Consider the following 19,323-nt stretch of genomic DNA (forward strand, 5'->3'; position numbering starts at 1 on the left):
GGGGAGCAGTAGCTCATTTGCATTTAAAGAGACAGGCCCGAAAAACAGCGTGTTTCTGCTTCCACTCAAAATAGACATTTTCAAAATGATATAATAAATGATCTGTGGAGTATTTTGAGCTGAAACTTCACAGACACATTCTGGGGACACCAGAGACTTATATTACATATTGTAAAAAGGGGCATAATATGTCTCCTTTAAAATAAAATGTAGTTCTGTGATGCAAAGCTGATTTTTCATCATTACTCCAGTCTTCAGTGTCACATGATCCTTCAGAAATCATTCTAATATGCTGATTTATTATCAATGTTGGAAACAGTTGTGCTGCTTAATATTTTTTTTGGAACCTGTGATACTTTTTTCAGGATTATTTGATGAATAAAGTTAAAAATGTATTCAAAATAGAAATCTTTTCTAGCAATATAAGCCCTTATTAAAACTTTTTATCAATTTAACACATCCTTGCTGAATAAAAGCATTAATTTCTTTAAAAAAAAAGAAGAAAAAAAATTACTGACCCCACACCTTTGAATGGTAGTGTATACTGTGTATATTGTTACAAAATATTTCTATTTTGAATAAATGCTGTTCTTTTTTACTTTTCATTCATTAAAGAATATGGTGAAGCTGAATTTTCAGCAGCCGTTACTCCAGTCTTCAATATCACATGATCCTTCAGAAAATTATTACAGATGAAAAGAGTTGCGCTTCTTAATATTGTTGTTGAAACCGTGATGCTTTTTTCAGGATTGTTTGATTAATAGAAAGTTCAAACTACAGCATTTATTTAAAGCTAAAATAATTGGTAACATATTGCAAATGTCTTTACTGTCACTTTTGAACAATTAATGCATCCTTGCTGAAAGAAAAAAAAAAAAGGTGAGATCTTTTTATTTTTTTTTTCACCCGCAAAATGCACCACAGTGTGACATACCGGAGTATGTTCGTCCAATAGGCCACATCTCTGACCAGATGTTTGTTGTTTTCTTTTTGACCAGTGGCCACAGTGTGGTGTCACTCTGCTTCTCATTTGATATCATCCAGTCCAGTTGCATTATTTAAAAGATCAATGCTTGTCATTATAGAGTGATCATAGAGCGGATGTGTGTCAGTAGAGTGTTGTAGGACCTTTGATGAACTTGTATCGTTCTAATCAATACAGAGAGTCAACATGCAATATTAGCTGAAATAGTAGCTTTTCCATAAATTAATCTTTACTCTATCTTTACCATACAGCTACTAAGGAAGAAGAACAAAAGTCTTTCTCCTTGACTGACAAAGTGTCTCTGTACAAAGGTGACATTACCATCCTGGAGCTGGATGCCATAGTGAATGCTGGTGAGTTTGCTGTTTCTGATCAGTTGCAGTTTTAAAGCTAAATTACCTTAGCAAGGCAATTAGTGCACAAGTGTGGCACTGTGATTTTCATGTTTTAATTTTTACTTTTACTCCTGCTGGATGTTTTGTATAGTCTAGGATCCACTTTGCATTTGTTGTGCTTGCCTGACCTCTGGTGTCTGTAAATGGTACAGGCATGACTATTTTTTTTCCTTGTTTATTCTGATGCATTTTACAGGACAGATGAGATTTCTGCTTATGTATATTTATGTCTTTGCAGTGTGTTTTCTCTCCACAGTCCATTTTGCTGTTTATTTCTTTGTTTTGATATGCCGTGAATGTTCTTTCACAGGGATGATTCTATTCCTATTCAGAATGAAACAGGATGCCAAGGAACAAACTTGTAAAATGGTTTCTTTTTCTTTTGTTTACAGAGTGAAATGGTATTATCTGTCTCACTGGCTTGTTGATTGTTTTGTTGTCATGTTGCAGTGATAAAAAAAAAAAATCTATTTATTTGTTCCTATTATTGCCTCTTTAGTGTGGGGGCTGTTTTAAATATATTTGTTCTGAAGCAAAAGCAGTGGTTTTATTGTAGACATTCTGCAAAAATAGGCATATGTTAACTGGGTTCCACTGTGGTGAGAGCAGACAGATAACACTGTCATGGTTTACCTCAAGTCATGGAAACCTGGCAAGAAAGAGAGAAAATTGTGGTAACCCGATGCAAGTACTCAGTTAAGCATTTAGTATATATTGTGTGGGAGATTGTCGTTGATTAGACATGTTCTTGATTCAAGATGTTTATCTCCGTGTCATTCATTGAGAGGAATAGTTTAACATTCCTGCCACAGAGAGTGATTGCAGTTCATGTCCGAAATGTTTGACAAAAGCATCCGTGAAATGTGATCTTTGCTGAACCATTGATTCCAACAAATGGAAACTCTTAACAGCTGTGTTGTGCTTTGCTTACAACAACTACAAAAATGTGTTTCGTGAATGATTGAGGTTTTTTGTTTATCTCAACGTAGTTCAGGCATTATGCGGGCTAATTGAAGTAACAATGCCTGTGAGCCGAATTTAGACGAATTTAAACCTTCTTTTGAGTTTACTGCTGTTCTGTGAGCCGTGAACCTTGCAAACTAGTAGAATCATTATCACTTGACTGGAGCTTGTCTGAGTTTCACATTTCCGTAATGTGTATTTACTCTCACATACTAGGTTATTTCTACAGTTTCCTTAGTGTGATGTAGGGCTGCAGGCTGATATAGCAAAATATGACGTATGATTTTCAGTAAACAATAAATGTATATTTTAATGCATGTTTATTTATTTTTTATTTATTTGATATGGACAATGCATGTTAATGAACATTTGTAGTAATACAGAATGTAAACAAGCCGGATTATAGCAACATTGCTAATTTACATCCGCAGTCCCTAGGCAGGTACACACAAGGACACAGACTCAAATACACATACAACAGTACATTTTATTACTCATGTGTTATGTATATAGATATATATTCAGTTTCATACACAAATATATACATGACTTGCCTGTTGAAACAGTACTTTTAAAGTTAAGCATTTTTTTTTTAACCTAATGTCAATATGACTGTGCATCATTCAGGCTGTAGGCTAAGTCTTAGGAAGCTATAAGGCAACTCAAGAATTCATATTAACAGAGAAAGAAGAAAAACAGATAAGAAAAATGGATAAAAAAACTTTTTCCTCCTTTGCATTGTAAAGTTTTTGTTTACAAGACAGCTTCCCCTCTGAAACTTTCTGCAAGGTTGCTGTAAGGTCAATCAACATAGAAAACAGGAAATAAGAGAACAGGCTGAATGGGACGCTGGTCTAATCTCGGTGTCTGATGCAATCATATAGATGTGAAACTGGAGCAGTAAGCAAAATGAATCAAAATGAATCACATGTTCGATCAAATGGAAACTCTTAACAGCTGTGTTGTGCTCTGCTTACAACAACTACAAAAATGTGTTTCGTGAATGATTGAGGTTTTTTGTTTATCTCAACGTAGTTCAGGCATTATGCGGCCTAATTGAAGTAACAATGCCTGTGAGCTTTGGGATATTTAGACGAATTTAAACCTTCTTTTGAGTTTACTGCTGTTCTGTGAGCCGTGAACCTTGCAAACTAGTAGAATCATTATCACTTGACTGGAGCTTGTCTGAGTTTCACATTTCCGTAATGTGTATTTACTCTCACATACTAGGTTATTTCTACAGTTTCCTTAGTGTGATGTAGGGCTGCAGGCTGATATAGCAAAATATGACGTATGATTTTCAGTAAACAATAAATGTATATTTTAATGCATGTTTATTTATTTTTTATTTATTTGATATGGACAATGCATGTTAATGAACATTTGTAGTAATACAGAATGTAAACAAGCCGGATTATAGCAACATTGCTAATTTACATCCGCAGTCCCTAGGCAGGTACACACAAGGACACAGACTCATATACACATACAACAGTACATTTTATTACTCATGTGTTATGTATATAGATATATATTCAGTTTCATACACAAATATATACATGACTTGCCTGTTGAAACAGTACTTTTAAAGTTAAGCATTTTTTTTTTAACCTAATGTCAATATGACTGTGCATCATTCAGGCTGTAGGCTAAGTCTTAGGAAGCTATAAGGCAACTCAAGAATTCATATTAACAGAGAAAGAAGAAAAACAGATAAGAAAAATGGATAAAAAAACTTTTTCCTCCTTTGCATTGTAAAGTTTTTGTTTACAAGACAGCTTCCCCTCTGAAACTTTCTGCAAGGTTGCTGTAAGGTCAATCAACATAGAAAACAGGAAATAAGAGAACAGGCTGAATGGGACGCTGGTCTAATCTCGGTGTCTGATGCAATCATATAGATGTGAAACTGGAGCAGTAAGCAAAATGAATCAAAATGAATCACATGTTCGATTGCAGTGTGGTTGAGCTTCTCTCAGTGCTTATTTCAACAAGTTTGTTGGCACATTCTTCACATCAGTTGTTGCATAAAAATAATGTGAAACCATTTCGTAGGGTTTGTGGCATTGAATTAGGAAAGTAATTGGTTTAAAGGCTTTAGAGTATGAGGGAGATGACTTATCAGGCAGACGGGTGGCTGTTCATCCATCAAAAGCCAGCGGCTCAGGCCAGGAAAGTAATCGCATTATTGCAACAGTGCTCTGGACTGATTCTTAAAGCCCCATTTGCTTCAGTGTTTTTGCGTTTAGATTCCTGGAATGATGTTTCCATCTCAAAGCTATAATACAGTGATAAGAACAATCAGAAAGCATCTCTGTGATTGCGGGGAACTGTCCGTTTCCAGTAGTTCTGCTGAAAATGTTTACAGCATTGTGCTCTTAGGAAAAAAAAAAAACAGTTGCTGATGTTAAACATGCTATGAATTTTTGTAATCATAAAAGTGTTTTATTCTGCTCAGCGGATTTAGATTCAATTCAAGTCCTCCTCAACTTTTGTTTGAATATCTAATTTCACTCAGAAATATGTCAGGTTACATAACAACAAAATGCCTTGTAAACACTTTTACTTTAATCCAACTAACTATTGCATTGGACTGGAAAAGTGAGATCTGGGATGAATTGAGCTAATTGTGTGGCAGACATTTTGCCTGTTTTGTCCCCACTGTAAGTCTCAACACCATCCCGTGTCCTTCCCCTCTGAACAGTCATTGGCTGTGTCCAAAATCACATACCTTCTGTGAAGGTTACTTGTTTTGAGTAAGAAATTATGTCCATTTGCAACCGTTAAAGAAGTTTATTCTACATAGTTTGAATGTGTGTAGTCTAAATGTAATCTGGACGTACTACATTGGCCATGTTGTTATTGTCATGTGTAGGGCTGTGCAATTAATCGCATGCGATTGTCATGCGCATCTCGTCAGTAAAGCCGGTTTTACTGACGAGATGCGCATGACAATCGAATGCGATTAATTGCACAGCCCCAGTCATGTGACCTACCAGCATCAGTTGTGTCTCTTCACTGCCATTTGCAACTCCTTTCCTGTGGCCTCATGGGATACCAAAGGATGCGCACTTCATAATCTTAGTGGAAGTAGCAGGCCATTCGGATACCCTATGCATACTGTGTTATGAATACTGTAAATTTGGACATGCTACTCTTCTAACATACTATTTTTCACTTACTATATAGTAGGGAATTTTGAATGCAGCCACTCTCTAGAAGAAACAGGTGGATGAAGGAACGACTCTTCCAATCCCTCCGAGATTTCATAAATCTATCGGGCAGTTGTAATAGTTGCCAATTTCTTCCTTGAGGAGGAGAATTGCATCATCTAATGGATTCGGTTTGTTTTTGAGCATCTTACATGTTAGAAGAAAGACAACCACCCTCCCCAAAAAACTCCCAGCTGACTCAGACTCCACTTTACCCCACATATATCTATCATCATTATCTGACAGCCTTCTATCTGTCTCCTGGCCCTCACAGAAAAAAAACAATGTCTTAAAAAAATCCAAGAAAGGAGTGTAACTGACTGATTATCGTGGTTCTTCTCCTAATCATGCAGAGAGGTTGATGCAAGAGCCACCCGGCCATTGTAAAGTTTTTATTATTTTTTTTTCCTCTTCCGATAATAATAGTTTTTACTCCTCTGTGCCGCTTTTATTGCATGTAGCGTTGAGGAATATTACTGTAATAAAGAAACCTCTTGAGGCTTTTGCTCAAAAAGCCTTCTTCAGATCATGTAATATTATTATATTCCATAACTTGAGTTTGAGGACTTTATTAGTGACCAGAAGTGAGAAGGATTAATTCATTTGGGGTTTATGTTCTCTCTGTATTTGAAAGGTGTGACCGCTGTTATGTGTAATTCTTATATATTGCTCTTTTTCATTTATTAACCAGAAAAACATGGGAAAAGGCCAAAAAAGCACCATATAATTGGTCCATACAACAACTTCTGAAGTCATACAAGCTTTAAGCTGTTCTTCACTGAAAAACATTATTGAATGGCTTCAGAATGACAGACTTTTTGGGAGAATTGTTCCAAATGAGACGGAGTGGTGATTGCAGTCTGTGAATATAGTGAATACCAAGACTGTTTACTCCTATTACTACGAATGGGAGAAACTACAATGTGCAATATGGCAGAATAATTCCCACCTTGTAAATAAAAGAGCCAATAGCCAATTGACCCTTCGCAAAGACCCGTTACTGTTACGTAGTTACTGTTGCTATGTCACACATCATGTTTTCAAAGTGAAAAATACATTACGGAGCAAAGAGGACACTGACAACACGCTGACAGACAAGACAGAGCAGGTTACTTTTGTGAAGTCTCAGCTTTCAAATTTAGTCATTTTAAAAAAAATATTCAAACAATAAATACAGTTTTGTGGCTCTTTAATGTGTTGTGACAGCTGTAGCGCCTCAGTTCAAGCAGCATGTGTACCAAACATCTCTTCCTCTTTACTAGTTATAGCATGAAATAAAGATGAATGAACATCAGAATGTATCTTTTTTTCAATTGTGGAAAGATGCCAATACACACCATTTTTCAAGTTCAAGTCCACCGACGGTAATCTACTCTCCTGTCTGGTTTGTTTGTTTGTTGGACAAAATGGCAGATTCGGCATTATGATTGGTCAGATCGCCTGTCAATCAAATTTCCTGAGAAGGGTCAATTGATAATGTCATCCTGATACTGCAGCTGCCTTTAGAAGCTCCGGTTCCCATAGAAACAGTCAGTGTCCTGTACTCAGATAAAGTTAAAAAATGTATTAGAAACAACATCTATGGGACAGTTCAAGTGATTTTATTGCTGATTTAAAATATTATTTAAATGTGAGTTTGTCAGTCAGTGTTTGATGTTTCAGTATTTCCACATTCAATTAGATAGATTGTACTGTAAAGATTAGGCCACCTGATCAGCATCGGGTTCTGGAGAATTCCCCCTTGAGATGGTTTTGTTGCCTTCACATCCATTTGAATTACTGAAAACAAAAAAATTGTTTTAATCCAACAATATTAGTTAATAAAGTGTGCTGGTTTTACACTCAGACCCTGTAGAGTTTGCATTGGAAATGTCAGGCAGCATGAAATTAAATGGCAACAGTAATTAATTCGGGGTGGCTTCATGCTGCATGCTGAGAGAGGTGAGGCTGTAAGCATGTTAAATGGGTTTTTAAATCACTCTCTGGATGGCCAATTATTTTTTCATAGAAATACATTTCTTGTCAGAGCTGCTAATTGAAATAGCAACTGACATCAGGGTCGTGATAGGTGCAGAAATTATAACTGCTCTCCCTTTCTCGTTTTCACACAAGGTGTTGGTTCACAAAGCAAGCAAAACAAACACAGAATCAAAAAATGGTGAAGCTGTTAAATATAGCGTTGAAACTTATGCCAAAAATATCTGTCTGGCAAAAAATAAAAACAAGCAGGGAACATAAAACTTAAACTAAAAATAAAAAAGTACAAAAAAACTTGAGTTGTGTGAAGCATACGGTTGGGTGCTCCACCATTTGAAGATGTCATGCAGGCTTTGTGCTCAGGAGGGGAGAGTGTCGTTTTGTAATTATGGGAGCTCTTCAGAAAGGAATGGAAAGCTGTGTCTTTTGCCCTGTAGTGTGGTGAGACGCAGCCACAGATGGATGCAGTAATGGAGTCTAATGCACTCTGCGCATTAAATGTTCTGTGAGTCACAAAGCTTAATGGAGAGCACTTGCATGTTTAACCGAAGACGGGCCTCAGCTCTTTTGTAATTGACATTTGAAAGTGGGAAAAGAGCACTCCTTATCAACACTACTCGCAAAAGTCTGAAAAGGGCCAGCGTGCACACACTCTGTCATCATCAAAAAAAGAACCCTAACATGTAAATCGGAGCTTATGTTGCTAAAAGCATTAAAGATATCTTTTGATATGACAAAGTAAATTCACATTCATTTTCTATCTCTTTGTTTAATGTATACATCTTGACATATCTTTTAGAGGGTAATGACCAGGCACATGGAACCTGTGCCTGTTGAACTTCTGACATTCACAAAGTTCTACACATTTGCTGCAGTTTGGGGTAGGAGTTTATGAATGTATCTCTGAGTAGGGCTGGGTATCGAGTTCGATACTTTTTGGGCACCGACCCGAATTGCCTCGATACCATCGAGTATCGAAAACGTCTCATCGTTCGGTATCAAATTTCGATACCTAAGGGGTTAATCTCATCAGCGTCAGTGAGCCAATAAGCCTGCAGCACTAGCCGGTGTGTTCGACTAGAAGAGGTGCGGCGTATGCTGTTCTGTGTCAGCCGCACCACACGGATACGTTTTTCTAAATTTATTTACGCTTTGATTTGAACAAAAACAGCGCATCCGTGTGGTGCGCCAGGGATCCTCAATGCAGTTTGCGTTCAGTGGATACTCTCCAAAATGGCGCTACGGTGAAAAGGTACAGAGATGCGTGTCAGATTTTAAGTTCACTTAAATTAGAAGCTGTTCTTTTTTTAAAGTCTAATAAATGTTCAAATTGATAGCTCTCAATTATACTGTAATGTTGAATGGCTGTAGTTAATGGTTAAATATTAGGAAAAAAAACTATTTCCTAAAGACATCAGTAGTATTGATAATCACCTTCACTCATAAAAAAGATGCCATTAAACAAATATTAATAAATATACTGCCTTTGTTGTTTCTACATTAATTTTTTGAAGATTTAATGTGAAATTATTGCAATATAAAAGTATATTTAAAAACTTGAATGTTAGGTGGGATTAATCGCAATTAATTTTGGAAAAAATGTGCGATTAATTAGTTACTTTTATTAATCAATTGACAGCACTATCTTAAACACTTTTTTTTTGTATTTATTTTTTAATCAAACCAGGATTATTTGATGATTTGAAAGTTAAGAACAGCAATTTTTTTTTAAAAAGAGGAATCTTTTATAACATTATAAATGTTTTACTGTCACTTTTGATTATTTGAAGGTGCCCTTGCTGTATAAAAGTATTAATTTCTTAAATATATTTTTTTCACATTTTTTTGTCATGATTAAGATATGTACATTTATTTGAGTTTGAACTGATTCTCAGAAACAAATTGAATTTGCAAACTTTTAACATTGTTTTGCCACTGTAATGACTATTAAAAACCATCTCTGTCTGAATGTTCTCATTTTCACTTGGTGGGATCGTAAAATTACTTGTGTTCTTTAGGACATGCTGTTTTAGAAACTTAATGGCCACATAAAACATGAATTAATTATTATGATATTCACAATGTTGCTTATTTTGTATTGCCAACAAAATCACTACAAATATATTGTTAATATTCGATACGTCACCCAGTACCAGAGGAGTGATGTGAGTTCAACTTAACACATTTTACCATATTAAAAACTTTCTTATGCATAAATCAGCGCAGACAACCATTGCTTCTATTACTAGTGCCACTATGTGAAAAATGGAGGCATTGGTAGCAGCGATGGTTGTCCTCCTAGCCCAGATGGGAAACTTTTTCTTCAGGCTTGAAGTCTTCTCAACTTACAGTAAATCGTGTCTTGCAGAAGTTCAGTAACAGCAGTCCTTGTTTCAAGGATGTTTTTCTTTGATGTCTGTGATTATTTTAGGGCGAGAGAGCCTGGGCAATTTGAAGACTTCAAAGCGAAGTCATTTTCAGCAGTATTGATTCTACAGTGATGTGAGCAAGAGAAAGAACGCGTGTGTTAGAGAGTTCTTGAGGTGGGGGGTGGGAGTATTTGGGTCTGTGTGTGCTTGACTGGATGAAGAAGGGAAGTGGGGTGGACATTTTGGTCTGGTATTTCTGGTCAAGGCTTTAGCACTTAATAAAATCAGTTTTTGATGTAATGCGTTCCTGACCTCCGCTCTCAAGCTCATATTGATTACAGACCCTCTAAAACACACACACACACACACACACACACACACTTACTGACAGAGTTCAGATCCAAGTCCACAGTTCAGGCAAGTGAGTTTATGTGCAAACTTGTGATTGTTGCAATGTTGCATCAGGATTGAAAATCAATGGCCACTGCCCATGGCAGTTGCTGCTCTAATGAACAGTGAAATAACTGTGAGGGTGTGTATGTGTGAGTGCAGAACTGAATTCACTTTTAAAAAGCCCTGTTAATACTGTCAGCATGATGGGATTCAGGCTCAGGGCTTTCTGTAATACTACACGCACACATTCTCTCCCTTCCCTTTTTTCCCCCAGATTTGCATTGCCGATTGCAAATGGAAATGAAACTGACCTCAATTCTGAAACTGTCTCACGCTCTCGTATAATTGCACGCTCTTGTATAATTGTGGCTTGACCTCTAGCCTCTGAAAGCAAAAGTGCAGGGATTTTCTCAGGTATTTTCAGGATCGTTTAGGATAATGTAGTACTATAATGTACTATAATGTAGTTTGTAAAGTGTAAGTATCACTAGTGGTCTCAGATGTTTGGATCCCACTGTGTGTTTCCAGCTTCTCAACAAAACTACATTCTCAGTTGGAGTGTGTCAAATGCTAATGAATCAAAGAGAGCCTTCACTGGAGCTGCTGGGCAGTTTGACATTTTGGCCTAAAGGGGGCACTGTGTATCCAGGAGAAACCTGAACCTGAATGCAACCTGAGAAAACGATTCAGACCTCTCATGCAAACTGCCAGTGCTCATCTCTGTTGTTTTGACCAAATCCAAAGCGCTTGTTTGGATAGCTGCTTGTATTCCAGGGATGTCGCAGTTGTGACGGATGGCTCTCGTCTTTCTTTATTCTCGGGTTACTGAGATGAGAGGATGTAGCTCTTCGGTTCTGTATATTTGTACACGTGGGCAGTTGCAGACATGCAGTTGGTTTTTGGCTAACATAAAATAAAATGTAAACCATTTTGAAGAGAAGGGAAAATAAGATCTCTTCAGATCTGAGAGAAAACGGAGCATCAATCAAAACATTTAGAATCAAATGTGGTTTTTAGTGGTTTGGTGAGTGGGAAACATGCACATGCAAAGAGACAACATGTCAAAATAAGCACAGAGCAATGATATATTCATTGCCTCTCGACAGCATCCCATTCCATTTCGTGGAAACTCACTTTCCCAGAAGTTAGTTCGGCCTAGCCACCTGCTGGCTGCCCGTTGTCTGTGCTGCTGCTTTGCTGCAAATTTCCCCAGATACGTCCATGTTTACGTCCATTTTTCCTGCCGTTTTGTCAGTTTTTTATTTTTTTTAATTTTTTTTACTAAATGCTAGTTTTTCAGTTGTTCATTGAAGTCTGAGTCTGAGTTACCAGCGCAAGACTCTGGGGAAACTGTGTGCCTTAGCAGAAATGCTTATTAGGTGCTTGGTTACATGCCCACGGTGGGAATATTTGCAGTAATGGCCCCTCTGAACATTTTCATAATGGGCCGTTCAGCGCTCCACAAATACAGATTTCAGAAAGCATGTGCTGTTTTTGAAGGTGGTTGTTTGCCAAGCGGAGGGCTTTCTTCCTCTCTTTGAAAGACATGTAGGTTAATGTCGACCACCAATGTGCTTATCAGAGTTACGCCTTCCAGTAATACCCCTAAGCCTGGGATACAATTGGATTTTCTTCTCCCCTTCTCCGTAAAGGACCTCTCCCAATGTTTGGCGCTCATTTCATAACAGTCAGTCATTCCCTCTGTGCACTCCGCTTTGTAATCAGCCTGAGAATTTTTGATCTGTTGCCTGTTCGCTCGTCTTTTCTATAGTTATGTGGAGCCTTTTGCAAAGTGAGCTGTTTTACACAGAACCCCCTTAAGGGCCTGCAATGAATTCTGGGATAAATGCAGTTGAATTGAGCTTTAATTAACAGCCCATAATTATAAAATACTCAGAATTGAGCAGCATTAATGGGTGAAATTTAGACTCTGTTTAAATTGAAACGCGGCTGCACTTTCCTCGCGTTAGCGCGTAACTTTATCTGCGCTTCTGTGTGCGATTTGCAGATCAAATGGTGGTATGAGAAAATTGATTTTGATGGTGGTGTAGCTGTCCTGCACTTTAACAGATGCAATTGAATGGATCTCTGCTTCATGGCTGTTCTCTCATTCTCCTTCATCTGTATGCTAATGCCAGACGAATGGCGTTTGTAGGAAATGAGTTTCAATTGACTTGACAGGAGTTATATTATTGTTCTCATTGCACAACCACATAAGCCAACCCCACTTTTCAGCTTAGCACACTGAAGTTTAATTCTGTTATGCCCAGATAGCATTTCAAAAGCCTTCATGCGATTTTCTGACTAATAATTCTTTGTAATCAAATCCAGGAAGTACTGCATGAAAGCAGGTTGGAAGGCATATAAGCACATGATGACAGGGTCTCAGTGGGCTCTTTACTCTAGGCAACAACAGAGGTGGTGTTTGATGTAGTTGGTGGAATTATGATATTTGATTATTGTTAGCTTCTAAAATTAACCTTGAAGTTTTTTCCCCCCATCTGCTTAACTGCAAATATGTATGGGTTATTCTTGAATTAATGGAACTTTTCTGTCTCCTAGGATAATTTTAAAGAGAACATGCTATAAAAATGCTGTAGTTTTGAAGTATAGATTTTTTGATTATTTAAATTGCTTTTATCCAATTTTTTAGAAGGCTACATTTACAGAATGTTGTTATTTTGTACTTGTTCCCTGCCAATTATTTAATAATTAATAATATTTAACAATACATATTTAGAATTGTGTTTATAACAAAATATTTCCGTCCACAAAACTGTGATCATTACCATCAAGCTAAACATTTTACAAAATTTCCAAACTACTTTCCAACCTATACTTAAAGAAATCAGAAATCAAATGTCATTAAATAAGAGTTTATTTGCTGATCTGAGAGTATATTTTTCAAATAGCTCAGTATTTGATAATTTTCATTCAGAAGTGATCCATTTCTTTTCTTCTGCGTTTTCACATTATAATAATTGAAAGTTGGTAAAGGCCATGATCAGATCCTCATTCTAGGATGAATGTTTTAAAAAAAGTGAAAAAAAAAAAAAAGTGATTTTGACTAGAGCCCGACCGATATATCGTTTTGCCGATATTATCGGCCGATATGAGCCTGTCGTCGATATATCGGTATCGGCGAATATGCCGCTGATATGAAACTTTTTTTTTTTTACAGAACATATAATGCAGATAAAATGCTTGAAATTGTGTAATTACTTAGTTTGTCCAGCAGAGCGGATGTCAGACTCATTTTGGATAGTAAAGTTTATTGTTAAATTGTTAAATGCCCTTACATATCTCTGTCACCATTATAAGTGTTTGATCACCACATTTGATCACAAAAAATGTGTTTATGTATATATATTCTGTTTATGCATATACTGTATTCTATATATAGTACCAGTCAAATGTTTGGACACACGAATGGGAAAGTGTCCAAACTTTTGACTGGTACTGTACTATAATATACACAAAGAATATCGTCCGACTTATCGGTATCGGCCTTTTTTTAACCCCCTAATATCGGTATCATATCGGCCCCAAAAAACCCATATTGGTCGGGCTCTAATTGTGACGTGGCCAAGTATGTTAACCCATACTCGGAATTAGTGCTCTGCATTTATCCCATCCTAAGTGCACACACACAGCAGTGAACACACACACCCCGTGAACACACACCCGGAGCAGTTTCACACATACAACAAAAGTTGTTTCATTTTTCAAGGTGTCAAAAGTGATCCCTGACAATATACAAGTGTTAAACATACATTTTTATTTTATTAGCAGTTCAAAATCCATCAAAACTACCTGTCAGTTTTAAGTTACTTAAACAAGGGATTAATAACGCAACCATTTTTAAGGTTGCATTTTTAATTTGCTACTTCTATGTATGTAGTGTGACATACTGACACATTTACATGCACACACACTCACTTTTATTATTGTGCAGCAAAGAGAGATAGAGACAAGACAGCGAGAGCTGAAAGTAAAACATTGGTTGCCTAGGATACAGTGGGCAATGTCTATCTTGTGTTCTGGAAACACTGCTGTTTATTGGTTTTCTCAACTGGCCCTTCATTGAACCCTCTGATAACACATGCCTTAATAACTTCTTCAAGGGGTAATTGTGTGATTTTGCAAGGCGCAAGATCCAGTAATTGAATTCCCTTAAATTGTTTCAGTATCTAATTTTTATCACCTGGGTTGATTGGATATCTTTTTTTTTTTATTAATATTTATCCCAAGGATCTTTGTAAACAGGCTTGATTACGTCCACTGAGTGGCCCTGTTTTAAATAAGATGGAGCCAATGGCTGCACTGTGATTAAAGTACATGTGAACCATGCATGTAGTAAAAGACAGTGAGAGAGATGAGTGTAAAGCCTATAGATCACAGGGTCATGTACGGAGATGCAGAAATGCTGTTGATTTGCAGCACTCGCTGGATGAGTTTGTCAAAAGCACAATTCAGAAGTTGACCTTACACAAACTGCATTTGTTGAACTTCCTCGGGCTTTTCGGCACATAATGGGATCATGGCTGCTGCCATTACTGTGATGAAATGGCCAAATAAGTGACTTAAGCGTGGCCTCATAAGCGGCAAAGCTTGTCAGCGTGCTGTTTTGTTGCCCTTTGATGGCATAGTTGGCAAGCCCACCCGTCAGATTAAGACTGCCATTGTGACACGAACAAGTGTTTTAAGAACCGCAGAATTATAAAAAATGCCCAACACTCACATGTTCTGAAATGCTGTGAGACACAAAGGAACATGAAACTGTCTTGCAGCAGATTTCTAGTGATTTGCTGTTGGATGTTTCTTTTCTTTTTCTTTTCTTCTTTTTTTTAAACCAGGTGAGATGGGAACTGTAAACCTGACAAAGACTACTGAAGATCAAACAATTGTTTTTTTGTACTTTGACTTTAATGCAGCATTCTCAAATCAACAATGGCATCAGATTATAAAAATCCCAATTTCAGCTGTTATGTCGATGATGGTGCTTGAGCGTTACTGATGGGGCTACAGGGGTACGTGAGACAAAAAAGGGCGGGAAAGACTGACATGAAGGATAAATACTACATGTTGGATGATTATTCGAGATAAATGCAAAAAAAAAAAAGCAAATTCTGTGTAAAGATGCAAAATCTTCACATGCTTCCTTGTTTCCTGTCAGCTCATTGTAAGCAGTAGCCAAAACTAATAGCCCTGTTTGTTTTGAGAAAATGTCTGGCAGTAGGGCAAACAATTGGTTTGACAGAGAGGGAAAGAGCTTTTAATCAGAGCAGATGAAGATTATCCTGAAAAATGGATGGAAATATAAGGGGCAATATGGTGAATTTGTTTGTTCTTTTCTTTTTTGCAGTGTACACACAGATAAGAAACGGGCGACAACTAAAACATTTAAATAGGTGAAATTCAGTCTATCTCTTTATGTATTTTCTCTGGAATTTCTTAAAGGAATAATTCATCCAAAAATTTAAATTCTGCCTCCCTTGCATTTTAAAGGAACATTCCACTATTTGTGAAAATAGGCTCATTTTCCAACTCCTCTAGAGTTAAACAGTTGAGTTTTACCGTTTTCGAATCCATTCAGCCGATCTCCGGGTCTGGCGGTAGCACTTTTAGCTGTAGCTTAAAATAGATAATTGAATCTGATTAGACCGTTAGCATCTCAGGAGTCAAGTTTTAAATAGGAAAAATATAGAAACTCTTTGGTCATTTTTGAGCGAGATGCTAATGGTCTAATCCGATTCAATGATCTATGCTAAGCTACAGCTAAAAGTGCTACCGCCAGACCCGGAGATCGGCTGAATGGATTTGAAAATGGTAAAACTCAACTGTTTAACTCTAGGGGAGTTGGAAAATGAGCCTATTTTCAAAAATAGTGGAGTGTTCCTTTAAAGATCACAAATGTTAATAGTTGGTCCATCATTTATTGCGGAATAAACTCTGATAAGTTGATCAGAACCCTGAGGAGCATTGAGTAGAAGTGTTTGTGTTGAATAACTTCACTTCACTGATCACATAATGATCAATTTATATTACAACTGCTGATACCAACTTTCTGGGATTGTTTAGCTTCAAGCCTTTAATCTCCATAGCTAAGACTGAATGCCACAGCATTAATTATCTCCAGTCATCTCCTGAGTTAAACATGCCATGGAACATCAGAGGCTTCAATCTTAACAACCCAACAGATACTTTCAAATGTCTCGACTCTAATGAAACTGCAAGCAGACTTGCACGTGCCTTAACGTAGTGCTGGGCGGTATACCGGTTCATACCGAATACCGGTTTTTATTTTTGTTATGATATGAATTTTGAAAATACCGCAATACTGGTATATGTCACTTAAACAACGTTCGGAACGCGACACTGTTTGAAAGGGGTGTTGCACTGTGGTGAGGGAACAGCTGTATGTGTTACTAAGCGTGAAAGTTCAGAAACTGAAACTGTAGAACTAATAGAACGTGATGACACAGAAGAACTCATCCACAATATCCACATTGACCGCCACAAATATCCACCGCCCCCTGCCATCAGCTCCCGCGTCTCACACACGATAGTAAAATAGGGCATTCTAAGTCAATATACTGCAGTATTTCCTCTCTCAATCAGTAGAAAATATGGTTAACACTCGGTCATGCATGAAAAAAAAAATACCGTCTTGTACCGTGAAACCGGTATAATTTTGAAAAATACCATGATATAAATTTTTGGTCATACCGCCCAGCACTCCCTTAACGCTCTCTCTCTCTCTCTCTCTCTCTCTCTCTTGCTTTCTCAACAGTCCTTCCGCAGGTGTTGATTGATTTGAAAGAATGTCATTCACTGTTCTAATGTGAGAGTGAAAAATGGAGGAAGGAAAAAAAAAGAAAGAGACTGAATAAATGTCTGAGACATTTTTGCCGTTTGGTGGTGTTTTTTTTTTTCTTCATCATGGATTCTGTTACTCTGACAAACAGGAAGACAAGGTGTCTTTGCCTCGTAGGGAAAATTTATTTATATTGCTATTCTCAGAACTGCACCAGCAGTCACAGCAAATAGCAGACGCAAGAACAGCAAAAGATGTTGTGTCCAGTCAGGAGAACTTAATTGCATGTTTGTCGTGTCCACTCACAGTCTAATATCGTGTGTAAACCGCTCTTTAATGGGTGCGCATGCTGATTGAAGTGGTTTACTTTAATGATTAATTAACATAGCGTTAAGAACACGCAGGCGGATGGTTTAACAGGAAGTTGACAAGGCTACTAACTGCTGCCCTGTCATCTTGACACATGTATGAAGCATTACTTGTCTCGTCTTATTTCTGTTCTCCACTCTCAACCCATTTCTGCCTACGCCTCCACACTGCTCTTTACAAGGAACCTTGCTCAGAGCAGTCGCTGTTCACATCTGTACGGCAGCAACTCCGGCAGAACGAGCCCTGAGTGTGAGCGTCTGAGTGATGACGGTGGCAGAAGGGCTGGCAAGTGGACGGTTTAATTGAAAGTGAAGCTGTGATGCATTGGTAGTGAATAGACCGCAACGTGAGATCAAGAAGCAGGGGGAAAAAATTCCTCTGAGTAATTTACACCGGCTAAGAGCAGGCCCTATTGTAGAAAGCCTATGTCATGTCTGCTTTTTTGCAGCCTGAGTTAGCAGAGTGGTAAACATGGAATAATTGGTCAAGGTCACTTCTGCTTTTAAAGACCACAATATGCCTTCACCTAACATGAGTGCAGGGCTCTGAGGACAGTGCAGGAACACCAATATGTTTGGCATTGTAGAATGGGACTCTTGAAGGAAGTAAGAGGGCCATAGCTCATCCCTTTATTATGTTTAATTTCCTTTTCCAAGGTGGATATGGAGGATATCTGAAATTGGACCTAACACTCTGATAAACAATAAAAATCCTGTTTTTGTTTTTTAAAAGTAATTATTATTATTATTATTATTGTTACAACAACAACAACAATTTATTTAAAGGTGGGGTAAGCGATTTTTCGAAAACGCTTTAGAAAACTGATTCGGGCCGAATAGCAAAACAAACTTGTAGCCAATCAGCAGTAAGGGGCGTGTCTACTCATGATGTGGAGGAGACAGCGTTCAGTCCGAGCCGAGCGAGAGCAAATGGAATAATTGGTCAAGGTCACTTCTGCTTTTAAAGACCACAATATGCCTTCACCTAACATGAGTGCAGGGCTCTGAGGACAGTGCAGGAACACCAATATGTTTGGCATTGTAGAATGGGACTCTTGAAGGAAGTAAGAGGGCCATAGCTCATCCCTTTATTATGTTTAATTTCCTTTTCCAAGGTGGATATGGAGGATATCTGAAATTGGACCTAACACTCTGATAAACAATACAAATCCTGTTTTTGTTTTTTAAAAGTAATTATTATTATTATTATTATTGTTACAACAACAACAACAATTTATTTAAAGGTGGGGTAAGCGATTTTTCAAAAACGCTTTAGAAAACTGATTCGGGCCGACTAGCAAAACAAACTTGTAGCCAATCAGCAGTAAGGGGCGGGCGTGTCTATGATGTGGAGGAGAGAGCGTTCAGTCCGAGCCGAGCGAGAGAAAGATAGAGATGGCGGATAAGAAACAAAAGAGGAAAACGTCTGCGGAACAATCTAAGGCATAAGGCAAGAAGTAGGACCCGTGTAAATATCGAATCAACTTTCCAGCGCTGGAGAGAACTCAAGGAGCGGAAGGCCTGCGATCAGGTGCCGAGGTTGCTTTGTTTCTTCTCGATAGGTGAGTAGCTGTTGTGGCGTAGACACGGTGTTAAAAACGGCGACAAAGTGACCGTTGAAAATCATTTGAAATTTGTGTCACTACGTCATAAATAGAACTCAGCAGCAGTTTTCTGTCGGGGATTTGTCGTGTCATGCTGCGCCGCATCCAGTGTAGACCATAGATATGTATATATATCTATGGTGTAGACAGCATCACTGATTATGAGTTCTATAGTATTTTGTCGCGCCTCGCCACTCGCGTCCGGTGTAGACACGGTGTAACATTGGTTTTGCTTTGTTTCAC

General features: G+C 37.8%; 1 protein-coding gene across 1 annotated transcript in view; it reads left to right on the forward strand.

Annotated features, from left to right (window-relative positions):
* Positions 1-19,323, forward strand: part of macrod2 (mono-ADP ribosylhydrolase 2) — a 37,297-nt gene that overhangs the window by 16,776 nt on the left and 1,198 nt on the right. The window contains exon 3 of the mRNA XM_016533434.1: positions 1,237-1,338. Within this exon, the coding sequence (XP_016388920.1) occupies positions 1,237-1,338 (102 nt within the window). The remainder of the gene's footprint in view (positions 1-1,236; positions 1,339-19,323) is intronic.

This window comes from Sinocyclocheilus rhinocerous, unplaced genomic scaffold (assembly GCF_001515625.1).
Source record: "Sinocyclocheilus rhinocerous isolate Xijiao unplaced genomic scaffold, SAMN03320098_v1.1 scaffold1515, whole genome shotgun sequence".
Classification (NCBI taxonomy): Eukaryota; Metazoa; Chordata; class Actinopteri; order Cypriniformes; family Cyprinidae; genus Sinocyclocheilus; species Sinocyclocheilus rhinocerous.